Source organism: Malaclemys terrapin, chromosome 1 (assembly GCF_027887155.1).
Source record: "Malaclemys terrapin pileata isolate rMalTer1 chromosome 1, rMalTer1.hap1, whole genome shotgun sequence".
Classification (NCBI taxonomy): domain Eukaryota; kingdom Metazoa; phylum Chordata; order Testudines; family Emydidae; genus Malaclemys; species Malaclemys terrapin.
Window position 1 is genome coordinate 45,645,937 of NC_071505.1, and position 14,966 is coordinate 45,660,902.

Genomic DNA, 14,966 nt, shown 5'->3' on the forward strand with positions numbered 1-14,966 from the left:
TTTCTTAATTGTTTATTAATTAATCAAGGAGCTAGCAAATAAATCTGTTCATCTTTAAGGTGCCACTGAACTCCTCGTTATTTTTGTGATGAAATAAGTTTCAGGTCACCCTAAGTGACACATCCCTCTGACAGTCAGATAGTTCTGAAGGACTTGGGACATGCCACTCACTGACCCAAAACTTTGTTCCTGAGCAATTTGCTGCTAAAGTCATGCTTCCACCCCACTTCCATATTGTACATAGGGCTTGAATAAGGAACTGGGTTTTGACAGACAGTATCTGACAAAATGTGTTTTGGTCGCCCCAAGTGACACTTCCCTGTGATTGTCAGACTGTTTTTTGAAGGATCTGTGACATGCCACTCCCTGATCTGAAGGATCTGTGACATGCCACTCCCTGATTTTATTCTTTTGCAATATGCTGCTAAATATCCCACCCCATCCCACTTCCATACTGTAAAAAGGTGCTTGAATAAGGAGCTGGATTTTAACTGGCTGTATGAGATAAAATCAGTCTCGGGTCACCCCAAATGACATGTGTCTATAAGTGTTATACACTTTTGAAGTAACAGGGACATGTCATTTGCTGACATGAAGCTTAGTTCATTAGAAGTATGCTGCTACATGTTGCATTCCCACCCTGCTTCCAGATTGTAAATAGATTTTGAATAAAGAGCTGGGTTTTGACTGTCTATCTGTGGCAAAATATGTATTGGTTCATCAAAATGACATGTTCCTGAGACTGTTACTTTGTTAGGAAGAGATGAGGTGAACCTATGTCACTTTTAGAGGTGAACCTTTATTTCTGGTCTGACAAATATATTATCCCAATTTTTATTTTGTGTTTTCTTTCTTAACATGTAATATGCATGTGAAAAACAACAAAAAGCAATATTCAATCAATTTGTTGCAAATCCAGCTGTAATGTTTTCACAGAAATTATATGATAGTTGCAAGTGAAAGTGCCGATAGGAACTTTGGTTTATTTTTAGACAAATTAAGAATAGGAAAAATGGCTAAATTTATTGAAATTTGTTTAATTTTTTTAAAGATATAAAAACATTTATTAGAGTTGATTTTTTTGATCTTTACCAGCAAAAATAATATGAAAACCCTGCATGGGCACAGTTGGCTCCCAAATAACTGTGTTTATTAACTATATGCAAACATACCGTGCCTAGATTAATGCATGCTGCTGTCCTGAATGGTTTCTAAAATATAGAAAACAGTGAACACCACGAGAATGCTCACAAACTATTTCAAGGAATACTACTTTATTCCTGAATTCTACAATTAGTTGAACCAGCTAGTGTCTTTAGTGTTGCTGTAAGACTCATACAGGTGCCACGTGACTTGGTACACTTCACTGGAATTTGGAGAACTCTACCTGTGGCTCGAATATCACCACCCCCTTTCTAAAATTCTGTCATAGAAATGCCAGCCCTGAAGTTGAGCAAGTTTGTGGGAACATACAAAATGATTCCCAGTGTTGTATGTTATCCCAACAACCTGTGATAACACCTTTGTTTAATGAACTTTACTGTTTATACAAATAATGTTGATGACTTCTGTTGAATTAATCAATATTTGAAATGTTATTTTAAATATTAATGCTATATGCAAGTTACCTTGTATAGTTCTACAGAGAGGTCAGACGAACAATTTTTCTGGACTAGGGGCATTTTATTTTTGTCTAAATAATCCGTGATTGGTATTTGAAAACATGTAGGTCACTACTTTGAGATATATCCTCCAAAATGCGTTGTGTTTTCTTTCAGCTTACTTGCTATCATACACAGAAATCTCTGAAGGAAGTAGGCAAGGGTTAATTTTTTATATCTTTCTTGTGATCAGACTGATCTGCAAGTGTAACGAGTGAGATGCATGTTTCACCATTAATGAAATGACATACTCAAGTAACGTAATCCATTGCACTTGTTCACTTTAATTCTGAAATTGTGAAATAAGTAAATAATTTGCTGTTTATTTTATTGTAATACAGTATTTTAACTGAGCAATTGTTGCTGTTGTTAGTGCTGATCAGTGGCGACACCTATATTTAAGCATTCGTAAGGATTTGTGTGATAAGACCCTGATTTACCCAGAAAGGAAGTTTCTGAATGAATTTCTGCCTAATTTGGTGCTGTCTGCCCTCCATAAGGAAGTTTTTATGGTCTGTAATCCTGACACAGGCAACTACTGTACCAAACATCCACATGGAGTGGGGAACTCTGATAAAGATATGCGTGCAGAAGATTTAGTAATAGGGTTTGATAGATTGAGAAATTTTTAGGTCAGAGGGGACCATTAGATCATCCGATCTGACCTCTTATATATCTCCATAAAATTTTATCCGGTTGCCTTTGTATTCAGCCCCGTACCAATTTGTGTTTGACTAAAATATATTTTCTAGAATGACATCCACTCTTGATTTACAGATATCAAGAGATGGAGAATTCATTACTTTTGGTGATAGTTTGTTCCAACGTTTGATCGTCCTCTCTATTAAAAATTTGTGCCTAATTTCTCATTTGAATTTGTCTGGCTTCAGCTTCCAGCCATTATTTCTTATTCTGCCTTTGTCTTTAGTACCGTGTTTTGGTTTTTTTCTTTTCTTTTCTTTATATACAAGAAGGTACTTACATTTCATAATCAATTCATGTCTCAGTCTTGTTTTTGTTAAGCTAAACAGATGAAACTCTTTGACTCTCTCTGTAAGGCATTTTCTTCAGCCCTCGAATCATTTTTGTGGCTCTCTTCTGTGCCCTGTCCAGTATTTCAACATTCTTTTTAAAATGTGGACACCAGAACTGTATGCAGTATTCTAGTATCACTCTCACCAATGCCATAAACAGTGGTAAAAATCACCTCCATGCTTACTCAGTATTTCCATTTGTACGTACAAGGATGACATTAGCCCATTTTCCCACAGAATTGCACTAGGAGCTCATGTTTGGTTTCTTGTCTATATCATTAATGACTTGGATAATGAAGTGTAGAATACATTTATAACATTTGTGGATGACACCACCCTGGGAAGGATTGCAAGCTTTTGGTGACAGAGTTAGAATTCAAGATGACCTTGACAAACTGGAGAAGTGGTCTGAAATCAACAAGATGAAATTCAGGAAAGACAAGTCAAAAGTACTACAGTTAGGAAGAAAAGATCAAATGCACAAATACAAAATGGGAAATAACTGGGTAGGTGACAGTACTACAGAAAAGGATATGTAGGTTAGAGCAGATCACAAATTGAATATGATCCAATAGTGTCATGCAGTGGTGAAAAAGGCAAACGTAATTCTGGGGTTTAATAACAGGAGTGTTGTATGTACGATATGGGAGGTAATTATTCAGGTCTACTCGGCATTGGTGAGGCCTCAGCTGGAGTGGTGTGTCCAGTTCTGGGCACCACACTTTTAAAAAGATGTGTAGAAATTGGAGAGAATCCAGAGGAGAGGAACAAAAATGATAGAAAGTTTAAAAAACCTAATCTCTGAGGAAAGGTTTAAAAACATTGGGTGTGTTTAGTCTTTGAGAAAAGAAGACTGGGGAGGGACCTGAAAAGTCTTCAAATATGTTAAGGACTGTAATAAAGAGGATGGTGATCAATTGTTCTCCATGTCCACTTATTGTAGGACAAGATATAATGGGCTTAATCTATGGCAGGGGAGATTCAGGTAAGATATTAAGAAAAACTTTCTAAATATAAGGATAGCTAAGCACTAGAATATGTTATCAAGGGAGGTTATGGAATCCCTGTCATTGGAGGTTCGTAAGAGTGAGTTAGAAAAGCACGCCAGGGATGGTTTAGATCGGTGGTTCTCAAACTTTTGTACTGGTGACTCCTTTCACATAGCAAGCCTCATAAGGCGGGTCGCACTCAAAATTAAAAACACATTTTCATATATTTATAAATGCTGGAGGAAAAGCGCGGTTTGGGGTGGAGGCTGACAGCTCGCTACCCCCATGTAATAACCTCGTGACCCCCTGAGGGGTCCTGACACACAGTTTGAGAACCTCTGGTTTAGATATACGTGGTCCTGCGCCAGGGATTGGTCTAGATGACCTCTTAAGACCCCTTCAGGCTTACATTTCTCTGATTCTGTGACCACTAAATCCTTTTAAGAATCATTGCTTTCCAGGATTCAGTCCCCCATTTGGTAGTTATCTGCATTCTTTGTTTTTAGATGTATTTTGTTTGAATCCAGATTGCTTTGTAGGACTGCTCTGTTCTCATCACTGTTTACCTCTCCACCAATCTTTGTCATCCACAAATTTTATCTGCAGTGTCTTTATATTTACTTATCGTTGGTGAAAATGTTGAGTAGCATTGGGCGTAGTCTGCATTGTTGCAGAACCCCATTAAAAACACCCATATTCATTGATGACTCTCCACTGACAACTATGATTAGAGACCTGTCAGTTAACCATTTCATAATCCGTTTAATGAATGCTTAATTGATATGTTATAGTTCTAACTTTTTAATCAGAATGTTGTGTGGAAATAAGTCGAAGTATATTATATTCTCTTCCATAGAGGTTCTTATACCGCACTCATCACTAGCATCTTCTAGTAGTGAATTAAGCAATGTGATTACACATCTCTCTGTCATATTCTGTTTGGTCTCTCATCCTCCCCAGGGATAGCAGCTTGTGTAGCAGAGTGTCTTGTTTCGGCATTTAACATTTTTACACCTGTTTTATACTCCTGGGGGAATTCACTAAGAACAATGGGAACAGTTCACTAAGCAGGCAGACTGCTACATTCTGCTCTGCCTGAGGGAACAGAGCCTGCCCCATGCCTGCCTCTTCAAAAACACCCCAAAGCCCTGCCCCTCCACACTGAGTGTGCCGCAATAGCGAGCAAGAGGGATAGTGTCTCTTTCTATCTCTCTTACATGCATGACTGCCCAGCTCTCCCCCCCCCCCCCCCCGCGGTGATTTATGTCTTTACTGGCTGCTCTGGGTGCCCAAACCAACCTGCCTGCACTGCAGGGGAGGGAGCAGATGACCGCTCTTGCGGCTTCCCTTTGCTTCCCTGTCAGAAGTAATTTTTCTGCGGGGAAGCACAGAAATCTGCGGGGGCCATGAATTCTGTGCATGCTCAGTGACACAGAATTCCCCCAGGAGTAGCCTTTACCCCAATACCATTGCTAGATTTTTTTTTTTTTTTTTTTTTTTAGTTCTTAATATCTTTTATAAACTCCTTATTGTCCTTAGCCCTGCCAGCCATAGATTTTTCCCTGATGTCTCTAGCATCCCTTCTCAATTTTCTACATTTCATAACTTCTAATTAATTTCCCCTTTTTTCTAAGTCATATGCTGGCTTTTATTTCTAATTGCTGCCTCCACTTCGACAGTGAACCAGGAAGGACTTTTAATCAAAGTTGTCCTCCTTCTTAAGCATGGCATTTTGTCCATCTAATAAACTCTTCTTAAAGATCTCCCAATTTTCATGAAAAAAATTCTTTTTTTCCCTCCCAATAAGTTTCATTCATAATTTTCCTTAGCTTTGAGAGATTAGCCCTCTTGAAGCATCAATTATATATATTAATAGTTGAGACAATCTTCTGTTTATCCATATTGAATGTAATCAGGTCATGATCACTGGTCTCTAACCAACCACCAACATCCAGCCCAGTGACTAATTCATCTTTATCTGTTATAATGAGAACCCAAATAGTTACTTCATGTTGGGTGTAATACCTTCTGTGTTAATTATAGATGATAATTTTCTAAACTTTTAATAGCTGGAATGACGTTTTATTACTAGATGCGTGAAACCTCCAGCATATGTCTCCCAAATTGAACTCCCCCATAATAGCACCATTTATGTCAATGCATTAAGCACCTGTAAGGAGTAACTCATCCTGTTCTGTGATTTCATTCAGTAACATGTAACCGACTCTCACCAGACTACATCATGGTCTTTATCGAGTGCCACCTGCTCCCCTTCTTTAACCCACTCTAGTCTTCCTAAACAGGTTATAGCCAATCCCACCATTCCCTCCAAGTTTCAGTAATGCCAATTATGTAATTTTTTTCTCATCAATGAGAGTTTCTGATTCCTCTTACTTGGCAGCATGGGTATAGAAGCAATTAAAAAAATGTCATCTTGTTGTGTTGCCACATCAATTTAGTTTGTTAGTTTAACTTTTGTACCGTGTTTTCTTTCTTAGCACCTTCCACTTGTGTTAGTTGTTTAATGCCCTCGTAGCTGCTCCAGCTAGTTTTCAACCAAGGCTAGCACCCTACTTGTGAGATGCAGGCCATCCTATGTGTACAGCCCCCTCTCCACTGGAATGTGGCCCAGTGTTTCACAAAACCAAAACCTTCAGCCTCACACCAATTGTGTAGCCAACAGTTCTTTTCCAGTATTTTCCGCCTTCTCTCACTTATTGGATTGGTAGATCTCCAAAAGATCACTTTCTTTTTCTTCTGCTCCCTTCCAAGATGCCTGAGGTCTTCTATATCTCAGTAATTCCATGTGATGCTGAGTTTATTGGTTCCAGCATGTATCATCATCAGTGGAGACTTGCCAGACAACCTCATAATCCTGTCTAATTCTGCTATTACATCTCATATCATCACTCCATGGAAATAGCGCACTGTCCTATTGTTCTTGTGTCCCTTGCTGAATTTTCTGTCCATTCTTCTTAATGTGGAATAATCAGTTATGATTGTTTGAATTCTTAGAATGGTTGAAGAACCTCTCTTGGTTGCTGTTTATTTTATACTGCAAGGATATCACCCATCAAGTGTGATCTCTGTAAGCTTTCTGTTCCATTTCTCCAAAGAAGTTCTTTTGTCGTTGACTGGCTAAGTATCTGAAAATATTTTGATACTTCTAAAGACAAGATGAGTGAGGTAATATCTATTATTGGACCAGCTTCTGTTGGTGAGAGAGACAAGCTTTCGAGCTACACAGAGCTCTTTATCAGGTCTTCTTCTAGTCAAATTGAATGCCTTCTGGCTCTTTTCCCTTCTAGGTCACCGATTGTCTGTCTGCTCTGCTGGTTTCTGCTCTCTCCAGTTCCCTTCCACATGTGACAATGGTTTCGAAATCTGGTTGTCTAAGAAGCCTTTGTTTTCTTGGATGCTGCCCAGCGTTTCAATTTACGCTTCCAGACCACGTATTTTCTCCTCCAGTATGGGCACCAGCTTGCATTGCGTACATCAGAAATCTATTCTGTCTTCCAGCAGAAAGGAAATATAGCACATCCAAGGCAGGTCACAGCAGTTCTCTCAAATCCATATCTGCTAACTGGTGTAGTCATCCCTAAAACAGCAATCATATTCCTTCTCCAAACTCCCACCAAAACTGGTTTGCCACTCCAGTTCACCTGGCAACTGACTTACATACTAAGAGACAATGCTGAGCTTCCTCCCTCACAAACAAGGATGGAATAACCACTCAGAGATTGCAAACCCTTGTTCTGTTCAAAGCCCCAACAGTCCCAGTGACAAGGCCCTCCTTGAGACACAAACAGACTTGTCTCACTTGGCCAGTTCAAGAGCATACAGCCCAGCCACAGAACCCTCACGAAGAACAAACAGATGGAACAAAAACAGGACTTTCCAAGTCCTTCTACCTGCAAGCCTAGGATCTACAACTTCACCCTCTGAAACTGCCCTGTTTGCCCCTCCTGTTACCCTGCTAAAGGGTGTGTATGCTTTGGGGTCAGTGGAGGAGGCTGGTGATATCGGCCATAATTTTTCACAAAGAAAAGTTTCAAGTAAGGGAGTTCCATGTCTCAGCTACATCAGAACAGTTTAACTTTTGTGGCGACATATCACTTGGGGTAACCCAAGAGTTAATTTGTCATGTACAGTCAGTCAAAATCCTGCTCCTTGTTTAAACTCCATATACAAAATGCAAGTGGAGTAGGGATGTGAGGTGTGGCAGCATGCTGTTCAAGAATGAAGCTTCAGGTCAGCAAGAAGCCTGTCCCATCTCCTTCAGAATAGTCTGACAGTAACAGGGATGTGTCATTTGGTGTGACCTAGAATTTATTTTATCATGTACAGCCACTTAAATCCCAGCTTATCTGATTATTTAATTAATAAAAAAATAAGTAATTAGTAATTTACATTTTTATCACATTGAAGCAGATTAATCTGATGAACTTTCTAAAAATGTAAACTTACATGGATATATTTTTAAACAATTTTGGTCTTCAAATAAGGACCCATAAATAAGTTGCTGGTACCACAAAAAAGGAATCAACTTCAGCCTCTTTGGGGGCTGGCCCTTTTAAGAAGTTGCCAGAATCCCACAGAAAAGGGAAATTGAGCAGCAGAGCTGCCAGCAGCACCAGGGATCAGGGTAAAGAATTAACACCAGGTCTATGCTAGGGAAGCTTTGCTGGTACTCTATGTTGGCAAAGTGCTGCTAGTGTGGACACAGATTATACCAGCAAAGTTGCGCTTCCTTTCCCTCCTCGAGCGAAATAAGCTGTACTGGCAAATGCACAGTTCTGCTGGTATAACTGTGTCTACACTTGAAGCTTTTGCCTGCAAAACGCTGTCAGTCTGGGATCACACCGCTAACTGATGTAGCTGTGCTGGTGAAAGTTTGCAGTATACACCTGGCCTAATAACTGAGACCGCAGCTTTTGTGGTCCTTCCACAGAACCATATCCTTGGGGGCACATGGCCCCAGCAGCCCCCTTCCCCTTCCAGAAGCTAAACGGTGGTGTCTTTACAACTTCAGGAACTTTGATGATATTAGCAGTTCCAGACTGTAATCTGCTTTATGAGGTTGGGAGATTGCCTGGCTGGTGCAGGTGATGTTACAGTTGGAGAGGGGAGGATAGTGGTGTAATTTATGGACTGTCGTCAGTAGCGCTTTTGCCATTCTGAATTGCAGAGTTATCAAAGTATATGCTCCATATTAATCAAAGAACCTTTTCCTCTGCTGGTATCTGATAGCTGCAAGGACCCATCCCTAGCCCTGAACTTAGTAGAGGGGATGGGAGAACTCTCAAGCCTCAGTGCAGAAGGCATCCCAGAGGAAATAGGGCTTTATGTACATTGTCTAAAGGAGTTGTGGGGATAGTTTGTTAGTTCTTTTTCATGAAAGGAAACAAGTATGTTTGGTAGAGAGGCAGTTGCAGATCATTTTTCCACGTTCTAGCCAGACCAACAAATAGTATAAACATAATAAGCAAGTCCAGGTCACTTTTATGAGGATAGAAGTGGGAAATGTTAAGTGAGTGCCAGGTGTTATGATTTGGTAGAAATTGTTTTTAATGATTATTTTAAATAAAATCAAAAACAAAAAAAAAAGTTAAATTATATGGTACTATCAAGCTGGGACAGTTACTTTCCCCCCTCCTATTGTTCATTACTGGCTATGTCTTGTTTTATCTTAGGTTGTAATTTTTAGAAGCATGGACTATGTCTATCATTGTATTTGTAAAACATTCAGTGTTGGGGCATTTGGTACTATCATAATATACTAAAGGTGTTTTTAATATTTTTAGAGTTTTTATTACTATCCAGTGAAAAGAAACAAAATGAATATATACATCTTTCATATAGCCCAATGGACTCTAAACATGAATGATCTGTGTGCTCTAATTTAAACTGTTGTAAATATGGAATAACTCCATCAATTTCAATGGAGTTACATCTCTATAATAGCAGTGTAAATAAGGAAGCAAGATGACTACTCTTCTGAATAAAAGAGGGTATCTATAAAATCTTGAAATTGAAAGATTGAAAAATAAGAACTGAATCTTTCCTTAGTTTCTGTGTCTGTGGTGTTATTGAGGAAAATACAAGCTTCAACAAGATACTGTAAACTGAATTTGGGAATAAAAAAATAACCTCATGCTCAGACATTTTATTTTATATGCAGCAATTTGCAAACTAATTATTCTATCACATAGTACTTGGTCAAAGTTAGCGATCGGTCATTGGACAGGGATGCTTGTCTAAAGAATCAAATTATGTAAAGATCAGTCTTGATAGTCTGATCTGAGTACATTCTAAAGTAGTATAGAAATTTAGGATTTGCAGCTTCTGTGTTGTCTAAAGTTCCTCAGAATTCAAAATTTTAAAATTATGAAGTTTTTTCCACTAGTGTGAATAAGATTTTAGTGATCAAATGTGTTATGTTACTATTGTGCAGTGGCATATGTGAAATTTAACTTTTGGTCTCTGTCAAGCTTTAAGTGGAAAGTATACACATCACAAAATCTACCATTATTATTTTGTTGGCAGTCTCACCATAGATTATATGAATTAGATGAGCTTAGACAGTGAACCTGCCTACCAGCTTTACCCTACTATCAAGGATGAGGAACTTTAGTGGATCAGTATGGGGAATTTTGTGCCACTGTGTCCTGAGCTATGTGTGTTGTATAGATAATATTGTTTTATTTCAGTGTACAGTGTTGTGTTAGCAGATGTTATGATTGCAACATTCTCTTTTTTTTAAATCCTTCAGTTATCAGCAGGGTGTTGTAGCTGTGTTGGTCCCAGGATATTAGAGACAAGGTGGGTGAGATAATATCTTTTATTGGATCAACTCCTGTTGGTGAAAGAGACAGGCTTTTGAGGTACACAGATCTCTTCTGAAGGTTGTCTCTTTCACCAACCAAAGAGCTTTTTGTTGCTTAAAAGCTTGTTTCTTCCACCAAGAAAAGATATTGCCTCATCCACATTGTCTCTTTTTAGTTATTAATCATATTAAATCTAACTTGTATTTTAAATAGAACATAGGAGTGTGTGCATGTGCACAATACATCCTACAGAAAAAAATCATTTATCTTTATTCCATAGGAGGGATATACACCACTTACTATTGCTATAACTGAAAATCACCAAGAGATGGTAGAGTTTCTTCTTAAAAAAGGAGCCGATGTACATGCTAGAGACAAGTCTAAAAGGTAAAGTATAGGTCAAACTATTATTGACTAATCTACAGAATAAGCAGTAGCCCAAAATTGTGGATGCTGCAAAAGTAATACAGAGGCAGGTCCTCTGGTGTAGCTGATCTTCACAAAGCACAGATCAAAGATGTCTGTAAAAAAGGTACGTTAAAGCCTGCAAACAGCCCAATGACCAGTGTGATGTGGAGTGATCTGAATCCACCTACTTTCCTCTGGTCTTGGCTACTCTTCCTTGTTAGATCTGCATGAGGGAAGTGCTGTTTTGTAAGAAAACCTATGCCATCTAAGCAAAATCTGGATTATTCTGGCTATACTAGATTCCACTGGTGGTGTGGCACAAAGTGGAAAAGAATCTGTCCCTTAGCTTCTTTCTTGCTAGAGGTCTACTTTTGAGAATAACCATGGTCATGAATAACCATTACAAATACGTTTTAAAATGTTTAAACCTCCAATTTTGTATTAATTAGCCCAGCAAGGTTTATTTTTAGCAAAAGGTGATTGCATGAATAAGGAATTCAGATTATATCAAATTCTGATCAGGGGATTAATTGACACTTATCTTAGATGCTTCCCTTTTCCAGCAAGTGGAAGAAACCCCAATTCTGGATGGTTAGTTCTTTTACTGCATAGTAAGGCCTAGGAGAGCCGGACTTCATTCTTGCAGCAATTTCAGTTCTTTAACAGCTTGCTGTGTGTGCCCTTGATACACATGTCGTGGTATCCTAATGAAGACTTAGTAGAAGGAATGATCCTAGCATGTGCAACTCACAAGTGATCATCTTCCCAATGTGGATTTAGTCTGCTAGTGCAAAATCATGTATATTTTGCTGCTGGCAGGTCTCCCTAAATCAAACTTGTGATTGACTATATCTCACTTCAAGTGCAAAATGGAGTAAATCCTCTCTGAGAAATTATATTTCTGTGGGTTGGCTGCCATATTATTTGTGCCTGTGCAGTAATAAGTGCCGAAGGAGTCTGCAGTTTGCAGAATACATGCCATGTAAAATGTGTATGTCTATGTGATAAAAAGAAGAGCTTCTTGGTTTCCTGTCAGAAAGTAGTCTACTTGGAAGCCATATTCAGTATTTGTGAAGAAAGATTTTTCCTTGGTGAAATTTCAGTTCCTATATCTGTTTCATTGCACATTCAAAAATGGTATGGCTATAACACATCCCCTTAATATTCTTACAATCTGCTTGATTACGGGTATGGGAGAGCGCTATAAATGTTGTTAAGTAAACAGCTAAATATGCAAACGCCTTTCATATTGACTTCTGGAAACTGAACTACTGTTCTTATCTTGGGTTCATCATCTAATACAGGAGTGGGCAAACTACGGCCCGCGGGCTGGATCCGGCCCTTCAGGGCTTTGGATCCAGCCCGCGGCACCACCGGCACAACGTCCCTGCAGCCCCCAAGCGGGGGGGCAGAGGGCTCCATGCGTTGCCTCCAGGCACCGCCCTCCACAGCTCCCGTTGGCCGGGAAAGGGGAACCGTGGCCAATGGGAGCTTCAGGGGAGGTACCTGGAAGCGGGGCAAGGGCAGCACACATGGAGCCCTCTGGCCCCTCGCTCCCCCAGGGGCCACAGTGCTTCCTGGAGCGGCACGGCACCAGGGACAGGGCAGGCGTGCCCTGGCCCCAGTGCGCGCCACTGCCACCCCAGAGCCGCTTGAGGTAAGCAGCGTTGGGCCAGAGCCCGAACCCCTCTTGTACCCTGCCCCCCAACCCCCTGCTCTAAGTCCCCGCCTGCACCTCGCACCCCTCCTGCACCACAACCCCCTGCCCTGAGCCCCCTCCCGCAGTCTGCACTCCTCCTGCACCCCTTCCCTGAGCCCCTTTGCATACCCTGCACCCCTTCTGCACCCCAACCCCCTTCCCTGAGCCCCCTCATACACCCCGCATCCCTTCTCTGCCCCAATCCCTTGCTCTGAGCCCCTTCCTGCACACCGGATCCCCTCCCACACCCCACACTCCCTCACGCACCCCACCCCCTGCATACAATTTCCCCACCCAGATGTGGCCCCCATCCAAAAAGTTTGCCCACTCCTGATCTAATAAGTCCTCTTCGAGTGACTTCTGCAGCCATTCTTTTTCTATAAAGAGACTTTTAGGAAAGAATTCCCACTGGTAGTACCAGACTGGTGGTAGGCCTAGTAGTGAGTTGAATTAGTGTTAGTAGAAGTAAGAATTTTTTGAAAAATTCCCTAATTCAAACATACCTTTTATATTGTTAGTGTTATACTAACTTGTAAGAAGACAGTGCAGTAGTTTATTTTCCCTTCTGTTTACGCTTGAGTCTGAATTTTTTGGGTGTCTTGTTTTGATTTTGTTTAACTTGCGCTAGGAAGAAAGAGATTAATTATATTTTGAGAACAAATAGGGATTAAAAAAATTAAGGTGAAAGATCATATAAATTGATATGTTAAATGTCGTCTTGTGGTTGTTTTAGAACACCCCTCATGATTGCTGCCTCTGGAGGAGAGCTTAGTTTAATAAAAGTTCTCCTTCAGTATGGTGCTGACGTTTCCCATAAAGATATAAATGGATGGACATCTGAGGACCATGCTCATGTTGGTGGATACTCTAGGTAAGTTTTTACCCCTCTTTCAAAACTGTACATTTGATAATGGAATCCTTGGTAGCAACTCCATAGTTCAATGATGTATTGAAATTTTAATTTCAAGTTTGAAAAAGAATTTGAGGACTTCTGTATCAAACCTGTGTCTGAGCCATTGGAGTGGGTGGGTGAGATTCTGTGGCCAGCCCTGTGCAGGAGGTCAGACTAGATGATCATAATGGTCCCTGCTGACCTTAAAGTCTATGATTCTATGATTCTGTTTCACACCTCAGTGATTGAATTTAGTCTTCAAATTTGGCATGATAACTTGTCAAAAGACAGTTGAAAGTTCCATGTTGATAGAACATACAATATTCATATGTATTTATTTAAAAATCTTGAGGTATTCCTCCACAAAAAAAACTTTGTTAAATTGGAATTTAAGTTGCTAGACTGCATATTTGCAATACAAAACCTAAAAAGCAAGGAAATAAACAGTTAAATCATTCAGCATTACATCTGGATGTCATCTGTCAGTTCTCTATCTCAACCTCAACAACTAATATAATTAACCTGTAGAACTCATTGTTACAATAGATCATTGAGGCCAAGAGCTTAGTAAGGTTAAAAAAGATTAGATGTGAATGAGAACATGCACAGATTAGATAAGATACATTTTTGAAAAGGTTGTATTGTCATGTTTCAGGACATAAGCCAACCAGTAGCTGATGGGTATTAGAAAGAAAATTCCCTTAAGGATGGCAATTCCATGGTTGTCTGCAAGAACTGGCCACTGTCAGAGACAGGGCACTGAAACACTGGTCTGATCTAGTATGGAAATTCCTGTTTTCCTAGAAAAGAATAAATATATCCATAAATTTTTAATCATCTATCCCATCAGAGGCTCTTGCAGGCTTCCTAAGTTCCCTGGGGCATCTGGCCGCTCCAGGTAGCATTTACTGCCCTTATTGACCTCCTCAGTTCCCAGTGTTTTGTAGGGTTTCTTGCCATTTTAGAATTGGGCATTCCTCATGGCATTGAGACAATAATGCTTAGGGTATTTTTTGTTTTTAAAGAAGTAAAAAAATTTGTTGAAGTTTTAACAGGTTTACAAATCCTTGCTGGGTAAATATCGGAGACTAAATTATTACTGCATATGAAGCCTCCTCATCGTACATTTGTTACAAAATGTCAACAAAATGGGGTTAAATCTTGTTTCAGTTGCACAGAGGGACTAAGCAGGGATGTCTGTTTTCTCCTTTACTTTTGCACTCGCTATCAATCCTTTTGCACAGAGAATAAGGACAAATAAATCTATCATAAGAATTAAACTTGCAGGAACACATCAGAAAATAGCTTCATATGCAGATAATGTAATATTATTTTTTTAATCTAAACCAAATATTTCCCTAAAATTAGTTTCTAAAGAAATCCATGACTTTGAGAGAGCATCTGGATTTAAAGTAAATTATGCCAAATCTGAAATGCTAGCTAAAAATTTGCCTGG

At 39.6% G+C, this 14,966-nt stretch overlaps 1 protein-coding gene across 9 annotated transcripts in view; it reads left to right on the top strand.

Moving 5' to 3' along the window:
* Nucleotides 1-14,966, top strand: part of ANKRD26 (ankyrin repeat domain containing 26) — a 171,412-nt gene that overhangs the window by 6,246 nt on the left and 150,200 nt on the right. For all 9 annotated transcript variants that reach the window (XM_054023494.1, XM_054023501.1, XM_054023508.1 and 6 more), the window contains exons 4-5: nt 10,792-10,898; nt 13,352-13,489. In XM_054023494.1, coding sequence (XP_053879469.1) covers nt 10,792-10,898; nt 13,352-13,489 — 245 coding nt within the window. The remainder of the gene's footprint in view (nt 1-10,791; nt 10,899-13,351; nt 13,490-14,966) is intronic.